This window comes from Lynx rufus, unplaced genomic scaffold (genome assembly GCF_022079265.1).
Source record: "Lynx rufus isolate CCGP_SWC_20201006 ecotype Redwood Valley unplaced genomic scaffold, mLynRuf1.p SCAF_7, whole genome shotgun sequence".
Lineage (NCBI taxonomy): Eukaryota > Metazoa > Chordata > Mammalia > Carnivora > Felidae > Lynx > Lynx rufus.
Window position 1 is genome coordinate 54,598,027 of NW_025814889.1, and position 20,223 is coordinate 54,618,249.

At 41.0% G+C, this 20,223-nt stretch overlaps 1 protein-coding gene across 1 annotated transcript; it reads right to left on the bottom strand.

The window, feature by feature from the left end:
* Positions 1–831: 831 nt before the first annotated feature.
* On the bottom strand, positions 832–2,783 carry LOC124501500 (cationic amino acid transporter 3-like). Its single transcript, XM_047065732.1, is given in 2 exon segments — positions 832–979; positions 982–2,783. Coding segments are annotated over 2 exon segments (1,761 nt in total). The 5' UTR covers positions 2,669–2,783; the 3' UTR covers positions 832–905.
* Positions 2,784–20,223: the final 17,440 nt, after the last annotated feature.

The window sequence follows — 20,223 nt, forward strand, 5'->3', positions numbered from 1 at the left end:
TACCAAAACTGAAATAGGAAGAAATAGAAAATTTGAACAGACATGTAACCAGTAAAGAAATTGGATCAGTAATCAAAAAATCTTCCAAGAAACAAGAGTCCAAGACCAAATGGCTTCCCAGGGAAATTCTATCAAATATTTAAAGAAGAGTTAACACCTATTCTTTTGATGCTGTTTCAAAAAATGGGAAAAAAAATTTCTAATCCCATTCTATGAGGCCGGCACTATGTTGATTCCAAAACCAGACAAAGACCCCACCAAAAGGTGAATTACAGACCAATTTCCCTGATTAATATGGATGCAAAAATTCTTAACAAGATATTAGCAAATCAATTCCAATAATTCATTAAAAGCATTATTCACCACCATCAAGTGGGATTTATTCCTGAGCTGCAGGGATAGTTCAATATCTGCAAATCAATCAATGGATACACCACGTTAATAAAGAAAAGATAAGAACCATATGATTCTCTCAACAGATGCAGAAAAAGCATTTGGCAAAATACAGAATCTTTTCTTGATGAAAACCCTCAAGAAAGTAGGAGTAGAAGGAACATGCCTCAACATCATAAAGGACATATATGACAGACCCATAGCTAATACCCTCAGTGGGGAAAAACTGAGAGCTTTCCCCCTAGAGTCAGGAACATGACAGGGAGGTCCACTCTCACTACTGTTGTTAAACATAGTACTGGAAGTCCTAGCCTCAGCAATCAGATAACAAGAAGAAATAAAAGGCATATGAACTGGCAAAGTAGTCAAACTTTCACTCATTGCAGATGACATGATACTCTACATGGAAAATCCAAAAGACTCCACCAAAAAAAAAAAAAAAACTGTTCAAACTGATACGTGAATTCAGCAAAATTGCAGTATATAAAATCATGGCCCAAATTTAAGTGGAATTAAGCAACTAGGCTGTGCTGGATCCCATAAGCAAAGTAGATAGCAAACCCAATCAGCATCCAGATACCAACAGGGCCCAGGTGTCAGCTGTCAGCTGCATCATAAGGCAAACATTCACAAAGATGCTCAGTAGCGGGAGGAAAGGCACAGCAGGGACCTTAAAGTGAAGGCGACTGGAGCTCTGTGGCTGTCTCCAGATGACCCCAGTGAGCCCAGTGATGAACACCAGGAGCACCACAACCAGTGAAATCCACACTGGGTTTCCAGAAAGTAGAACTGGCCACTGGGCCAGCACCAGGCAAAGAAGAGTGAGCGGCAGAACAAGCAGTAATGAGCAAACACGGACAACCCAGCCAGAGAGTGGAGTGGGGGTGGAACTGCCTGGAAAAAGTAGTCGCTGTAGAGTCAGCCTCTCTGCTGAAGGTCCATTCTCCTCCTGCATCTCTGCTTCATTTGCCCCATTCTTCACCTCAGGCTGATACCTGAGGATGAGAACACAAAGAGCAACCAGAGAATGAGATATCAGGGACCCAATTGACCTGAGGTCCAAGAGATCTGTGAGTTTAAAGAGGAATATCATGATGGCTGCAATAATTCCAAAGATCACAGCGGCCATGATGGGGGTGTATGTGCCAGCATGGATCCAGGCAAGGACAGGGAACAGGAGGCCATCTGTTGCCATCTTGTATATCAACTGCTTAATGGGTAACATAAAGCCCAAGATGCGTGCAGAAAGACTACAGAAAAATCCAAAGGTAACAAAGTAGTAGCCAGGGGCCCAGCCAATATGGAGAAATGCTTCAGGCAAGGTGTTCCCAGGTTGAAGTTTGTAGTAAGGCAACATAAGTGTAAGTGCTGCAGAGACACTAAAGTACACGAAAAAGCAGATGAGCAGTGAAACCACAATGCTCATGGGGATGGAACGCTGGGGATTCTGGGCTTCCTCAGCTCTGGTAACAATATTGTCAAAACCAATAAATGCATAGAAACAGGTAGCTGCACCACGGAGAATCCCTTCAAAGCCAAAAGGCACAAATCCTCCATAGCCCAGGGGGCCCAAGCTTGAGGTGTCATTGAGTCCAGCCTTTACGTAGTCCTCTTCTGTGAGCTTCCAGTTGTGCAGGTCCCCTTTAATGAAGCCAGTGATGATGATAAAGCTAAGAATCAAAAGTTTCAACATTGTGACTGCTCTGCTAACCAGGAGAAAGTGATTAATCCTCAGAGTCGGCAGTTCCATGAGGAACAACACAAGGCCCACAACAAAGAAATCTAGATATTCTGTAAGGACACGGGAAACGTGTGGTGCAATGTTCTCATGCAGGGTCTGAGAGATCCTGTGCTCACGCAGGTAATCAAAAGCTAAGTTCCATGTCAGGGCCACCATGGCTGTATCAGCAACATAGGAGAAGATGAGGTTCCAGGCAGTGATGAAAGCCCAGATTTCGCCTATAGTGATAAAGCTGTAAAGATATGCAGAGCCAGAATGGGGAACCTGAGAACTAATCTCTGCATAGCACAGCCCAGCCAATACAGAAGATAGGCTGGCCACCAAAATGCAGATCACAAAAGATGGTCCTGCTTGATTGCTGGCCACCTCACCAGCCAGGACATACACACCTGCGCCCAATATGTGGTCTACACTCAGCACCACTAAATCCAGAGTGCTCAGGCTTATGGCAGTGTCGGTCTCAGGTCTCTGTTGCTCCTTAGGAAGTCTGCGAACCAGTTTTTGACCAAATCTGCGAAATGCCTGACACAACATCGTAGCTGGAATTGAAGAGGGTTCTAGGAGCAGAGAGCTGTAGCAAGCACAGGAAGCCTGGAGTCTGGGATTCAGTTTGATGAAGATGAGTTAAGTCGAGCTGGGTTGGGGCTTCCGAGTTCTGTTGCTCAGATTTCAAATCTGCTGCTTTGTATTTCATCTGCTTTATGCTGTCCCTCCATAAAGCCTAAGTAAACAATAAATATTTACTAGACAATGGTGTTCTACCAACCAACCCAAATTCAGAAGTCCCATGTCATCTGTTGCAGCCCAGAAACTGACACCAAAAGACATCATAAAAAAAAAAAAACCTGCTTTCCCCCCACAAAAAGTAACAAATATCTCCAACATTCTCCTTTTTTACACACTGGATGATATATTCCCATTTGGGTTCATCTAAGTCATGTAGCTTCATGTACTAATCAAGCTGTAAAATGCAGCAGAGCATGAATGTATTATGCAATAATTCATGCACCAGATGTTTGCACGGTGCTTGGGCATGAGTTATGCACATTAATTCACAGAATAAGGGCCTCATTGTATTACAGAACCATTTTTAAAATAATAATCTGAGTTTAAAATACTAATGTTGGTCCTCCACTCTTAAAACTCTTAACCCCCAAATCAGCTAGCCAGGTTTAGGTGTCACTTTGGTCCTCTTTCTCATCATTCGGCATCATCCATTAAGCTGCACTAATGGCAAAGAATGTACAGTTCAACCCTTCACATTAGCCATATAGGCTCACAGAGGCACTTTGAAAAGAGGAAGGAGAAGAAGAAAAGGGTGGGGCTTCATAACTCCCTGCAAGAACCAGATGAACAGGTTGTCTGGTGAAGAGACAGTGGAGAAACGGATACAGCAGCCAACTGAGGGTCCATTTCTAAGAAGGGAGCAGAGCCAGAAAAGCTGTTTTGTGAATTGTGATATTAAATAATCCTAACCCAAAACAATGAGACAAAAATTAACTACAGTTATATCTACAGTTAAGAGAGTATGATGGGTAGGGAGAAACAAAATAAGTCCCCTCGCTCAGTAGCTCACAATGAAAACAATTATTTCTGTCTCCTCCCTCCCTAGGTTTCAGGAGAGAAGGAGAGCTGACTTATGCAGACAGTCTCCTCTCTGGCCCCAAGATGCTCTGTAAACGCCCTGAGCCATCTCTGATGTCAGCTCCCAATGGCTTGGAGAATCTGTTCTGCTCTGTGAGCTTTATTAAAACACTCACTTGTAACTCCCTATTAATTTTTCACAAGGAGTTATTTTTAACTCACCCAAACCACTCTCTGAATATGCCTATATATATATATATATATATATATATATATATATATATATACACACGTATATATATACACATATATACATGTATATTTGTGTATATATATACGTGTATATATATATATATATATATATATATATATATATATGAATAAACCCTGCAAGTGCTTCTTCTTTTCCTCTACTCCCTGCTGCTATTCAAATGGTCCCCCCCCCCTTAAGGGGAGCAAGATTTTGGATGAACAATTCACAGAAATTCCCCAGAAATGAGTAGTGGAGAACAGAGAAAACAAAGCCATAAAGCCCCCACTCTCCTCCAACTCAGGCTCTGGTTTTGAGAGAATTTTGTAATGTTATGAGAGGTTTGTAAAGACAGAAAGATCAAGTCAAAATTGAAAAGTCTTCTCTATATGTTACCAAAAATATTCTCTATAGGTTACTCTATAGGTTGGGTTATGAGTCAGACCTTCTGTCTACAAATCCATCTAGACTCCTTATTTGCCACTCACCAGTTCCACTAACAAGCATGTGAAATAGATAAGGAGGGCTAAGAATTTGAGTCTTTCTACATTATGAATATGACTGACATGTCTCTCCACCCACACCCAGGCTTCAAACACTTCAGTGATTCCCACTGCCCTTCCTTCCTAGTCCTTCCTTCTTTCATCATCTGACCTGTGCTGATTCCTCCAGCTTTACCCCCTGCCCAGTTCCTGCTCCAGCTGTGAAATTCTATACTCACTCTGCTCCCTTGCCTCTAATGCCCTCTTGTCCCATCACTTAGCTACCCCCCCCCACACTTGTTTTTCAGTCCCTAACTCAGAGGTTACTTCACCAGGAACTTCCCCTGACCCTTATGCTGCCCTTCCTGTGTGCTCTCATGGCACCCAGATTACCCCATGTGCCATTTATCCTAATGTATCAGAATTCCATCAACTGCCTGTGTCCTCCATGAGACTGTTCAATAAGTATTTGTTGAACAAATGCACAAAATGATAAGAGAAATCAGAAACATTAGCCAGAATTCCTATATATTGACTTGAGATACATGCTTTGTAGCCAAGCAACCTTTATAAACCTGGTTCAGGTAAAGATACAAATGGAATTACTTTCTTTGTGGAAGGCAAGCAAAATGAAAAGTGTGGGGGGAAAGCCAGCTATGATAACACTTTGACCACACATCATTCATGACAGGTATAAGCCACACAAGGTGATAAAGAATTGTTTGCCTTTGAGGACACATGTTTTAACACTATCAGGATTCTTGTTTTAACACTATCAGAATTATAGGCAACCAACCACCCATGCCAGTTAGATAATCCTTACGTTTGTAAAGGCGTCATTCTCAGGACCTATAATCTAGGTGGGATGTCCTAAGGCAGAGGATCTTACTTAGGGGGACAGAGGGAGACATAATGAAGAGACCTGGGGACATTTTCAGACTTCATATCTTCTCCCTCTGGAGATTCTTGTCCAACTAGCCCTGTACTTCCCATGACTGCTTTAAACCACCTGAACGGACAAGAAATTATCTACAATTTCAATGTAAAGACATTGTAAAAGCTTCCTTAACAGGAAGGCGGCACAGTTTACTTAGGAGTAAGGCTCTGCAGGTAGACTCTTCAGGTTCAAATTGCAACTCAGCCTCATACCTGGTAACTCTGGACAAATTAGTTCATGTCTCAAAATTTAGTTTCCACTACAGTCGAATGGGAGTAAAAGAAAATACTTTATAGGGTTGTTGTAAGGAGTAAGTGAAATGATGAATGTAAAGTACTTAGCTCAGTTCCTAGTAAACAATATGTAGTTAATGTAATCTATCTAATACTTAATATTGAAATCTGATCCAACGTTCCCAAGCTTTGCAAATCAGTTACTCCTTACAATTTTGTAGCCTCAAAATCATCCACTAAAACTTGAGCCTGTTAGATAGTCTGCATGAGAAAATGAAATCAGTTTTGTTCCATATATTTTACCTTGAAACTCTAAGGAGTCTAATTAAACACCCTCATACATGTTGGTGCTAATTACTTGGGACTCCTAAGCTTACTGAGTTAGACCAGGCATTGAAAAATACAAGGCTTAAATATAATAATAATAATAATAATAATAATAATAATAATATCTTTGCCTATGGATGAACTCATCTTATATCTGGAAATTGTATCAAAAACTTTGGCTTTGAGCCCTGGCTCTTCCACTTGGTTACAAAAACTAGGGTAATTGGCTGAATCTCTCTAAGCCTCAGTTTCCTCATCCAAAAGGAACCTTACTTCACTTCCCTTACTGGATCAACATAATTTCATGAGAAGATACAAACTATCATGCAATGCTGGTAGAAGTAGGTAACTGGGGTCACCATCCTAAAGCACAGTCTTAGTGGGGTTAAGAATGCACACACTCCCACCCCACAATCCCTGAGGTAAACACCCCAAGGACTCTCTCCTGAGTCCATAAAGAGGCCCTATGAGCATGTTTATCACAGGAATGTTTGTGATAGCAGGCAACTGGAAACTATGCCAGTGTCTGTTACTGGAGGGATATATACATAAAATGTGTGTATGTGCACAATGAAATACTACACAGCAGTCACAAATAACAAAGTAGATTTATAGATACCAACTTGGGTAGATCCTAGAAACATTGTTAAATAGGAAAATATAAGCGGGGAGAGTGGTATAGCACAATGTCATTTATGTACATTTAAAAAACAGCCAAAAAACACTATATTTGTCAAGGATACACATATATCTGTTTAAAATGTCATGACATTCCTCTTCTCACACTCTTCCACCAGTTTCCATTTCAATTCAGAGTAGCAGCCAAAGTCTGCATTTCCAATGTACTACAAAGTCCTTCTGTTTCTCTCTCTTCCCACTCATTGGTCTCTAGCCACTGGCTTCCTAATCATTCTGGCCTCCTAACATACCAGGAAAGATCCTATCTCAGGGCCTTTATACTTTCTGTTCCCTATAGCCATACTACTTGTAGCGCAGATATCTACATGGTTGCTCCCTTCACTGCATTTGGTGAAATAGCACATGTGTAGCACATCTTGCTAATCACCCCATATAAAACTATAATCTGCTTCTAACCATACAAAACAGACCTCTCCCCCTGCCTTTTTAAAAACACGTCTCCAGAAGCAAGGGAAACAAAAACAAAAATGAACTACTGGGACCTCATCAAAATAAAAAGCTTCTGCACAGCAAAGGAAACAATCAGCAAAGCTAAAAAGCAATGGACAGAATGGGAGAAGATATTTGCAAATGACATATCAGATAAAGGGTTAGTATCCCAAATCTATAAAGAACTGATCAAACTCAACATCCAAAAACAAATAACCCAGTAAAGAAATGGGCAAAATACATGAATAGACACTTCTCCAAAGAAGACATCCAGATGACCAACCGACACATGAAAAAATGCTCAACATCACTCATCATCAGGAAAATACAAATAAAAACCACAATGAGATACCACCTCACACCTGTCAGAATGGCTAACATGAACAACTCAGGCAACAACAGATGTTGGCGAAGATGTGGAGAAAGAGGATCTCTTTTGCATTGTTGGTGGCAATGCAAGCTGGTGCATCCACTCTGGAAAACGGTATGGAGGTTCCTCAGAAAAACTAAAAATGGAACTACCCTAAGACCCAGCAATTGCACTACTAGGCATTTATCCATGGGATACAGGTGTGCTATTTGGAAGGGACACATGCACCCCCATGTTTATAGCATCACTATCAACAATAGCCAAAGTATGGAAAGAGCCCAAATGTCCATCAATGGATGAATGGATAAAGAAGATGTGGTACATATATATACAGTGGAGTATTACTCGGTAATCAAAAAGAATGAAATCTTGCCCTTTGCAACTACATGGATGGAACTGGAGGGTATATGCTCAGTGAAATTAGTCAGTCAGAGAAAGAAAAAAATCATATGACTTCACTCATATGAAGACTTTAAGAGACAAAACAGATGAACATAAGGGAAGGGAAATAAAAATAATATAAAAACAGGGAGGGGGACAAAACAGAAGAGACTCATAAATATGGAGAACAAACTGGGGGTTACTGGAGGGGTTGTGGGAGGGGGAATGGGCTAAATGGGTAAGGGGCACTAAGGAATCTACTCCTGAAATCATTGTTGCACTATATTCTAATTTAAAAAAAATAATAAAATTAAAAAAATAAAAATAAAATTTAAATTATTTATTTATTTTTGAGAGGGGGGCGAAGGGAGGGGCAGAGAGAGAGGGAGACACAGAATTTGAAGTAGGCCCCAGGCTCTGAGCTGTCAGCACAGAGCCCGATGTATGGCTTGAACTCACGAACTGTGAGATCATGACCTGAGCTGGAGCTGAAATTGGGCGTTTAACCCACTGAGCCATCCAGGCGCCCCTATCCCCTGCCCCTTTATTCCCCTAGTACTTATCACTATTTAAGGTAATATATTTTTAATTTACTTATTTGTTCATGATTTGTAAGCTGCATGAAAGGAGAATTTTTTTCTCTTGGCTGTATTCTCTGCACGTACAGCTGTGCCTGACACATAGCACTGTGTAGTTGTTGACTGGATGAATGTATCTAACTAAATGTATAAATCATGGATTGGAAGAGCATTTATTAAATACACTAAAGAAAGTCCCCCTTTCCATAAGGAGGAGAAATGAGAATAGAGATCAGGATGAATGGGGAAAGTAAAATGCATTGTAAAGGGGCCTGACATGAAGCTATGGTGCTAATAGTCCATCACTAGGGAAGGGATTGACTCCACTCTGTGCACTTCAGATTCAACAAAGGAATTTCATGAGATGATGTTATGAGAGGACTGGTTCAGGGACTGATAAACAACAGGCAATCAATACATTTAAATTGAAGGAGAACTGGAATCTGTAATCATCAGGACATGGAAAACACAGAAAAGGAATACCCACTAGAAAGAGGGTGGAGAACAAGGGAAGATGGGGAGCCCCTCCCACCAGTTCCCTCTGAACCCATTTCCCTTTTACCAACTCCTCTTTATCCTTCAGCTCCTTCAACTGTCTCTGGAGGCTCCTTACTGGGCACTAAGGATGCTTGTACGACGTTACCTCTGAGGAACCATCTCCAGCCACCTACCTCCCAACAAAAACACAACAGTTATTCCTCACATTTGTTGAGTCACTGACCCCTCTGAGGTTAGTCACCTCAAAAAAAAATGTCCTAGGGCTGCCTGGGTGGCTCAGTCAGTTAAGTGTCCAACTTTGGCTCAGGTCATGATCTCATGGTTTGTGAGTTTGAGCCCCACGTCAGACTCTGTGCTGACATCTCAGAGCATGGAGCCTGCTTTGATTCTCTGTCTCCTCCCTCTCTCTCTCTCTCTGTCCCCTCACTCTCTGTCTCTCTCTCTCTCAGAAATAAATAAATAAACATTAAAAAAAATGTCCCACTTTCTTCTGAAGTCTATCCATGGACCCTGAGCAGGAATCCCAGAGGACGGCCATCTAAATGGCAGGGACAGAAATGGGTAATGATTTTGATAATTTATGTTTCCCTCAACAGAGTTGTTCTGGGTGATCCTTGTGTTCTTCACACTTGTACTGAAGATGAGTGAAAGTGGCTACAAAGTATGAAGATATCAGAGAAGCAACCCAAAGAACAAAACCTCTAGGAATTAAATAATCACATTTTATGACACCAACATAAGTAGGAAGAACAAACAAATGAACAACCAAACTTATAGAAGGGAAAGCAAACCCATGATTAGGAATTCTGAGAGAGACTATCACAAATCCAGCTTATAAAAACACAGAAACATCATTCTCTAAGGCCATGTTCAGAAATACCCTTTCTCCCTGTAATAATCTGTGATTAATCCAATAGTTTATATTCACTCCAGACCCTCTGACTCAGCTGTCAGAATCCACCCTAATCCCCCCTACCCTCTGGCCCATCACCTCCTTCCTAACTCAGCTCCTCACATCCTGACTTACCTTTCCTGGGATAAGTCTTTGGCCTGGGTAAGTTACCCTGCCATGGATGCCCTCCTCACTCCTTTTTTCCCAGTCTTGACCCTCTACCTCTTTTCAACCCTATCCTACAAAGTTTCCTCCCATGTCTAGGAAGGCTTTCCTAAGCCATCTTGACTGATCCACATCTCTAGAACTTAACAGAATATCCTTATGCTCATTTGAAACATTTTCCCTGTCTGCTGATGTCCTGGGTATGTCACTTAAATTTCTTTAGAGTCTCACTTTCCAGAGGGCAGGGCTAACATCCATATGCCTTCTGAATTCCACGTTCCCATCTTAAACTCTCACTACCCAGGATTAAGATCTCCTAATAACTGTAGGAAACAACCAAGAAGGCATTTAGGACAGAAAAAGTGAATACGTAGATGCATTTGACCACTATACCTTCAGATTCCTAGAATATTTATTTGTTTGCTTATTGATTGATTGATTGAAAGTTACAAAGGGGCAAACAGAAGTGTAAACATGAGACTAGAACAGGTACCATCATCTATTTCAAATGCATTTCCTGAAGTCATTTCCTAATAAGAATCTTGGGTCTATGAATCTCAGTTTTATTAGGAAATAGTGTCTTCCAAAGGAAGTGCATGCTCAGGGGATGTGCTTAAGGAAAAACAGAGAGGGGCCAGGGAACATTAAGCCAGTTTGTATGAATTCCATAATAATGCTGGCTCTGCCTTCCCGCCCTCCTCCTCCCTACGTTTCTGTCAGCCTCTGAGCTCCTTCCAAACTCTAAAACAAAAGTTTCATCCCATGTCCACAAGAAGAACTCCAGTCAAATCCAACATTTCACCCAGAAAATTTTAGCCTGTCTGGCTTTCCCATCCAGCACTATCCACTCGCCTTTTTCCTGGAGGTCATTGTGTTCACTCCTCTGTCTCTAAGAAGGGTACTGCCCTCCTGATGGACCTTTCATTTTCAAAACATTTTTCCAAGGCATTAAGTTCCCCTGGTTTATGTGGTTGGGTGTTAATACTCCTGCCAATAAGCCTCGTGGCTCCTCCTGAATAGCCTCAAGGATAGTTTGGATAACAAATGCTTTTCTAGAAGTTTCATAAAGACTAGAGGGGAGGAAGATGGCGGCGTAGGAGGACGCTGGGCTCACCGCGCGTCCTGCTGATCACTTAGATTCCACCTACACCTGCCTAAATAACCCAGAAAACCGCCAGAAGACAAGAAGAACAGAGTCTCAGGAGCCAAGCACAGACGAGAGGCCCACGGAAGCAGGTAGGAAAGGGTGGAGAGGCGGTGCATGCTCCATGGACTGGCGGGAGGGAGCCGGGGTGGAGGGGCGGCCAACCGACCAAGCAGAGCCACCGAGTCTGGCTTGCAAAAGCGGAAGGGCTGGACAGAGTGTGTTCTGACAGCAGGCAAGACTTGACATCTGGAAGGTTATAAGCTAACAGCTCTGCTCAGAGAATGGGAGGGCTGGAGGACAACGGGAGGGAGAGTTGTTGAGCCCCAGATGACAGAGCTCAGCTTGGCGGGGAACAAAGGCGCTCGCCAGCGCCATGTCCCTCGCCCATCCCCCAGCCAAAATCCCAAAGGGAACCAGTTCCTGCCAGGGAACTTGCTTGCACCACGCAAACACCCAATGCTGTGCTTCTGTAGATCCATCCCTCCAGCGGGTCTGACTCCTGCCCGGTGCTGCAGGGCCACTCCCAAAGCGGATCTCCAAAGGAAATGCGAGCTGAGCCTGCCCCTCCCGCCCCTGTGCACCTTGCTGATCTGCCCCAGCTAATATGCCAGATCCCCAACACCACAAGCCTGGCAGTGTGCAAGTAGCCCAGATGGGTCACACCACCCCACAGTGAATCCCACCCCTAGGAGAGGGGAAGAGAAGGTACACACCAGTCTGACTGTGGCCCCAGCGGTGGCCTGGGGGCAGACATCAGGTCAGATTGCGGCCCCGCCCACCAACACAAGTTATTCCAGACAGCACAGGGGAAGTGCCCCGCAGTCACGTACCACTCCAGGGACTATCCAAAATGACGAAACGGAAGAATTCCCCTCAGAAAAATGTACAGGAAATAACAACAGCTAACGAACTGATCAAAAATGATTTAAACAATATAACAGAAAGTGAATTTAGAATAATAGTCATAAAATGAATCACTGGGCTTGAAAACAGTATAAAGGACAGCAGAGAATCTATTGCTACAGAGATCAAGGGACTAAGGAACAGCCAGGAGGAGCTAAAAAATGCGATCAATGAACTGCAAAATAAAATGGAGACAACCACGGCTCGGATTGAAGAGGCAGAGGAGAGAATAGGTGAACTAGAAGATAAAATTATGGAAAAAGAAGAAGCTGAGAAAAAGAGAGATAAAAAAATCCAGGAGTATGAGGGGAAAATTAGAGAACTAAGTGATACACTAAAGAGAAATAATATCGCATAATTGGTATTCCAGAGGAGGAAGAGAGAGGGAAAGGTGCTGAAGGTGTACTTGAAGAAATAATAGCTGAGAACTTCCCAGATCTGGGGAAGGAAAAAGGCATTGAAATCCAAGAGGCACAGAGAACTCCCTTCAGAGGGAACTTGAATCAATCTTCTGCACGACATATCATAGTGAAACTGGCAAAATACAAGGATAAAGAGAAAATTCTGAAAGCAGCTAGAGATAAATGAGCTATAACATATAAAGGGAGACCTAGAAGACTCGTGACTGATCTCTCTACTGAAACTTGGCAGGCCAGAAAAGAATGGCAGGAGATCTTCCATGTGATGCACAGAAAAAATATGCAGCCGAGAATCTTTATACAGCAAGTCTGTCATTTAGAATAGAAGGAGAGATAAAGGTCTTTTCCCAAACAAACAAAAACTGAAGGAATTTGTCACCACTAAACCAGCCCTACAAGAGATCCTAAGGGGAATTCTGTGAGACAAAGTACCAGAGACATTGCTACAAGCATGAAACCTACGGACATCACAATGACTCTAAACCCATATCTTTGTATAATAACACTGAATGTAAATGGACTAAATGTGCCAACCAAAAGACATAGGGTATCAGAATTGATAAAAAAAACAAGACCCATCTATTTGCTGTCTACAAGAGACTCATTTAGGAACTGAGGACACCTTCAGATTGAGAGTGAGGGGATGGAGAACTATTTATCATGCCACTGGAAGTCAAAAGAAAGCTGGAGTAGCCATACTTATATCAGACAAACTAGACGTTAAATTAAAGGCTGTAACAAGAGATGGAGAAGGACATTATATAATAATCACAGGGTCTATCCATCAGGAAGAGCTAACAATTATAAATATCTATGCGCCGAATACCGGAGCCCCCAAATATATAAAACAATTACTCACAAACGGAATCAACCTTATTGATAAGAATGTGGTAATTGCAGGGGACTTTAACAATCCACTTACAACAATGGATAGATCATCTAGACACATGATCAATAAAGAAACAAGCGCCCTGAATGATACACTGGATCAGATGGACTTGACAGATTTATTTAGAACTCAGCATCCCAAAGCAATAGAATATACTTTCTTCTCAAGTGCACATGGAACATTCTCCATGATAGATCACATGCTGGGTCACAAAACAGCCCTTCATAAGTATACAAGAATTGAAATCATACCATGCATACTTTCAGACCACAATGCTATGAAGCTTGAAATCGACCACAAGAAAAAGTCTGGAAAACTTCCAAAAGAATGGAGATTAAAGAATACCCTACTAAAGAATGAATGAGTCAACCAGGCAATTAGAGAAGAAATTAAAAAATATATGGAAACAAATGAAAATGAAAATACAACAATCCAAACGCTTTGGGATGCAGCGAAGGCAGTCCTGAGAGGAAAATACATTGCAATCCAGGCCTATCTCAAGAAACAAGAAAAATCCCAAATACAAAATCTAACAGGACACCTAAAGGAAATAGCAGCAGAACAGCAAAGGCAGCCTAAACCCAGCAGAAGAAGAGAAATAATAAAGATCAGAGCAGAAATAAACAATATAGAATCTAAAATAACTGTAGAGCAGATCAACGAAACCAAGAGTTGGTTTTTTGAAAAAATAAACAAAATTGACAAACCTCTAGCCAGGCTTCTCAAAAAGAAAAGGGAGATGACCCAAATAGATAAAATCATGAATGAAAATGGAATTATTACAACCAATCCCTCAGAGATACAAGCAATTATCAGGGAATACTATGAAAAATTATATGCCAACAAATTGGACAACCTGGAAGAAATGGACAAATTCCTGAACACCCACACTCTTCCAAAACTCAATCAGGAGGAAAGAGAAAGCTTGAACAGACCCATAACCAGCGAAGAAATTGAATCGATTATCAAAAATCTCCCAACAAATAAGAGTCCAGGACCAGATCGCTTCCCAGGGGAGTTCTACCAGACGTTTAAAGAAGAGATAATACCTATCCTTCTCAAGCTGTTCCAAAAAATAGAAAGGGAAGGAAAACTTCCAGACTCATTCTATGAAGCCAGTATAACTTTGATTCGTAAACCAGACAGAGACCCAGTAAAAAAAGAGAACTACAGGCCAATATCCCTGATGAATATGGATGCAAAAATTCTCAATAAGATACTAGCAAATCGAATTCAACAGCATATAAAAAGAATTATTCACCATGATCAAGTGGGATTCATTCCTGGGATGCAGGGCTGGTTCAACATTCGCAAATCAATCAGTGTGATACATCACATTAATAAAAGAAAAGATAAGAAACATATGATCCTGTCAATCGATGCAGAAAAGGCCTTTGACAAAATTCAGCACCCTTTCTTAATAAAAACCCTTGAGAAAGTCGGGATAGAAGGAACATACTTACACATCATAAAAGCCATTTATGAAAAGCCCACAGCTAACATCATCCTCAATGGGGAAAAACTGAGAGTTTCTTCCCTGAGATCAGGAACACGACAGGGATGTCCACTCTCACCGCTGTTGTTTAACATAGTGCTGGAAGTTCTAGCATCAGCAATCAGACAACAAAAGGAAATCAAAGGCATCAAAACTGGCAACAATGAAGTCAAGCTTTCACTTTTTGCAGATGACATGATATTATACATGGAAAATCCAATAGACTCCACCAGAAGTCTGCTAGAACTGATACATGAATTTAGCAAAGTTTCAGGATACAAAATCAATGTACAAAAATCAGTTGCATTCTTATACACTAACAATGAAGCAACAGAAAGACAAATAAAGGAACTGATCCCATTCACAATTGCACCAAGAAGCATAAAATATCTAGGAATAAATCTAACCAAAGATGTACAAGATCTGTATGCTGAAAACTATAGAAAGCTTATGAAGGAAATTGAATAAGACATAAAGAAATGGAAAAACGTTCCGTACTGATGGATTGGAAGAATAAATATTGTCAAAATGTCAATACTACCCAAAACTATCTACACCTTCAATGCAATCCCAATCTAAATTGCATGAGCATTCTTCTCGAAACTAGAACAAGCAATCCTAAAATACATATGGAACCACAAAAGGCCCCGAATAGCCAAAGGAATTTTTAAGAAGACCAAAGCAGGAGGCATCACAATCCCAGACTTTAGCCTCTACTACAAAGCTGTCATCATCAAGACAGCATGCTATTTGCACAAAAACAGACACATAGACCAATGGAATAGAATAAAAACCCCAGAATTAGACCCACAAACGTATGGCCAACTCATCTTTGACAAAGCAGGAAAGACTATCCAATGGAAAAAAGACAGCCTCTTTAACAAATGGTGCTGGGAGAACTGGACAGCAACATGCAGAAGATTGAAACTAGACCACTTTCTCACACCATTTACAAAAATAAACTCAAAATGGATAAAGGACCTGAATGTGATACAGGAAACCATCAAAACCCTAGAGGAGAAAGCAGGAAAAGACCTCTCTGACCTCAGCCATAGCAATCTCTTACTTGACACATCCCCAAAGGCAAGGGAATTAAAAGCAAAAGTGAATTACTGGGACCTTATGAAGATAAAAAGCTTCTGCACAGCAAAGGAGACAATCAACAAAACTAAAAGGCAACCAACGGAATGGGAAAAGATATTTGCAAATGACATATCGGACAAAGGGCTAGTATCTAAAATCTATAAAGAGCTCACCAAACTCCACACCCGAAAAACAAATAACCCAGTGAAGAAATGGGCAGAAAACATGAATAGACACTTCTCTAAAGAAGACATCCAGATGGCCAACAGGCGCATGAAAAGATGTTCAGCGTCGCTCCTTATCAGGGAAATACAAATCAAAACCACACTCAGGTATCACCTCACGCCAGTCAGAGTGGCCAAAATGAACAAATCAGGAGACTATAGATGCTGGAGAGGATGTGGAGAAACGGGAACCCTCTTGCACTGTTGGTGGGAATGCAAATTGGTGCAGCCGCTCTGGAAAGCAGTGTGGAGGTTCCTCAGAAAACTAAAAATAGACCTACCCTATGACCCAGCAATAGCACTGCTAGGAATTTATCCATGGAATACAGGAGTACTGATGCATAGGGGCACTTGTACCCCAATGTTTATATTTTTCTTGTTTCTTGAGATAGGCCTGGATTGCAATGTATTTTTCTCTCAGGACTGCCTTCACTGCATCCCAGTGTTTGGATCGTTGTTTTTTCATTTTCATTTGTTTCCATATATTTTTTAATTTCTTCTCTAATTGCCTGGTTGACTCATTCATTCTTTAGTAGGGTATTCTTTAACCTCCATTCTTTGGGAGGTTTTCCAGACTTTTTCTTGTGGTTGATTTCAAGCTTCATCGCATTGTGGTCTGAAAGTATGCATGGTATGATTTCAATTCTTGTATACTTATGAAGGGCTGTTTTGTGACCCAGCATGTGATCTATCTTGGAGAATGTTCCATGTGCACTTGAGAAGAAAGTACATTCTATTGCTTTGGGATGCAGAGTTCTAAGTATATCTGTGAACTCCATCTGATCCAATGTATCATTAAGGACCATTGTTTCTTTATTGATCCTGTGTCTAGTTGATCTATCTATTGTTGTAAGTGGATTGTTAAAGTCCCCTGCAATTACCACATTCTTATCAATAAGGTTGCTTATGGTTGTGATTAATTATTTTATATATTTGGGGGCTCCCATATTTGGTGCATAGACACTTATAATTGTTAGCTCTTCCTGATGGATAGACCCTGTAATATTATATAATGCCCTTCTTCATCTCTTGTTACAGCCTTTAATTTAAAGTCTAGTTTGTCTGATATAAGTATGGCTACTCCAGCTTTCTTTTGACTTCCAGTAGCATGATAGATATTTCTCCATCTCCTCACTTTCAATCTGAAGGTGTCCTCAGTTCTAAAATGAGTCTCTTGTAGACAGCAAATATATGGGTCCTGTTTTTTTTTTAATCCATTCTGATATCCTATGTCTTTTGTTTGGAGCATTAGTCCATTTATATTAAGCCATATTATAGAAAGATATGGGTTTAGAGTTATTGGGATGTCTGTAGGTTTCATGCTTGTAGTGATGTCTCTGCTACTTTGAGGTCCTTGCAACATTTCACTCACAGAATTCCCCTTAGGATCTCTTGTAGGGCTGGTTTAGTGGTGATGAATTCCTTCAGTTTTTGTTTGTTTGGGAAAACCTTTATCTCTCATTCTATTCTGAATGCCAGATTTGCTGGATAAAGGATTCTTAGCTGCATATTTTTCTTTTCATCACATTGAAGATTTCCTGCCATTCCTTTCTGGCCTGCCAAATTTCAGTGGATAGGTCTGCTACTATTCTTATGTGTCTACCTTTGTAAATTAGAGCCTGCTTATTCCTAGCTGCTTTCAGAATTTTCTCTTTATCCTCGTATTTTTCCGGTTTCACTATGATATGTTGTGCAGATTGATTCAAGTTATGTCTGAAGGGGGTTCTCTGTGCCTCTTGGATTTCAATACTTTTTTCCTTTCCAAGATCAGGGTAGTTCTCAGCTATGATTTGTTCAAGTACACCTTCAGCCCCTTTCTCTCTCTCTTCCTCTTCTGGAATTCCTATGATATGGTTATTGTTCCGTTTGATTGCATCACTTAGTTCTCTATTTCTCCCCTCATACTCCTGGATTTTTTTTATTTCTCTTTTTCTCAGCTTCCTCTTTTTCCATAATTTTATCTTCTAATTCACCTATTCTCTCCTCTTACTCTTCAATCCATGCTATGGCTGCCTCCATTTTATTTTGCACCTTATTTATAGCATTTTTGGCTCCTCATGACTATTTCTTAGTCCCTTAATCTCTGTATAATAGATTATATGCTGTCCTCTATGCTTTTTTCAAGCCTAGCGATTAATTTTATGAGTATCATTCTAAATTCTTGTTCTGTTATATTGGTTAAATAGTTTTTGATCAATTTGTTAGCTGTCACTACTTCCTGGAGTTTCTTTTGGGGAGAATTCTTCCATTTTGTCATTTTGGGTAGTCCCTGTGGTAGCTCCAAACTGCAGGACACTTCACCTCTGCTGTCTGGATTTACTTGTGTTGGTGAGTGGGGCCACAGTCAGACCTGATATCTGCCCCCAGCCCCCCTCTGGGGCACAGTCAGACTGGTGTGTACCTTATCGTCCCCTCTCCCAGGGGCAAGAATCACTGTGGAGTCGTGTGGCCCCTGTCTGGGCTACTTGCACACTGGGAAATTCTTAACATTTTTATCATACCAAAACATGATGATAAGCTTGACAAATCAGAAAATCCTGAGCCTGTGTTTCTAGAGGTCTTCAGAAACTAGATGAGCCACAGCAAGAATCAGAATGAAATTTTCCAAATAAGACTCAGAACGAGAAGGGGGGGGGACATCAGGAAGGGTGTGCAATTAAGGGATTAGAATATGATGCAATACATTGATGTCAACAGTGAATCTCAATTTCCTCTATAATTCACTGTATGACTCTCTACTCTTCTTTTCTCAACCCTGAATCCTGTCAAAGCAGAACACCTAATAAAGTCTTCAGGAGAAAGTGTTAGAAGGAAATCCATATTCCTGCCCACCTTACCTTCCAAACTACAACTGTAACATAGAATGGCCTTTGTCTACAGTGAGCACTGATCTACATTCATTTTTATGAAGAAGCTTTGCTAAACAGATATATTTTGCCTCCAATCCCTTGCTTTCCTTGTTATAAGAGAATCTAGAAACCATCCAGTGTCCCATCTGTCACTATGCTCTGTCTTTACTTTTATTTTTTATTATTTTAATTATTTTTTAACATTTATTTATTTTTGAGAGACAGAGCATTAGTGAGGGAGGAGCAGAGAGAGAGGGAGACACAGAATCCAAAGCAGGCTGAGCTGTCAGCACAGAGCCCAATGAGGGGCTCAAACTCATGAACTGTGGGATCATGACATGAGCTGAAGTCTGATGCTTACCTGACTGAGCCATCCAAGTGCCCCTGTCTCTACTTTTAGTCTAGCATTTAGGACTGGTCAGAGCCCATGGGTCCTTTTTCTATGTACTTCCTCCCTATATATACCCTCAGGAATATACTGCACAGAAGGGGGCTTAGGAAAGGCTATCTCTCTGTTTATCTTCCTTAAGATCTTTAAATATGTCCTTCTGTCCTCCCATGGAAGGACTCAGCTGTCTCTTTCTCTCTGTCCTCTCACCACACTGTGCTTGGTTTCCTTCATAGTGCCACTCCACACTGCCACCATCTCTTTTGGGAAACTTAATTGTTTTGTTTTGTTCTATTGTAGGGAAGACACCAGGTCATCTGAGTCATATGAAAGTTGTATCATGACTCAAAGTACTGATTTCATATCCAATATGACTTTTCCACCAAGACCCATCAGCCTCACCTCAGCTCAGGCAACATAATCTACAACAAAGAGCATCAGCCACCAGTTTTTAAGGGATAATCTTAATCCCTGTTCCATAGTTCCTTCTAATCTCTAGTCTGCTTTGTGATTTATGTGTGATGAAAGAAAAAAAAGGACAAGGATAAACTAAAAGCTATAATCCAAAATTCATATTTATCAATTTGGAATATATTTGGTGAGGAATATTGGCCTTTCCATATGATTTTGCTTAAACTGAGGTTAAAATGAATCCACCTTTTGGAAGCACTTACCACGTATCAATTGATAATGGAGAGAAGTTACCCAAGAAATGCTAGAGGGTAGGGGTGCCTGGGTGGCTCAGTCGGGTAAGCATCTGACTCTTGATTTAGGCTCAATTCACAGTCCTAGGGTCCTGTTTTTGAGCTTCACATTGGGCTCTAAGCATGGAGCCTCCCTGAGTTTCTTTCTCTCTACCCACCTTTG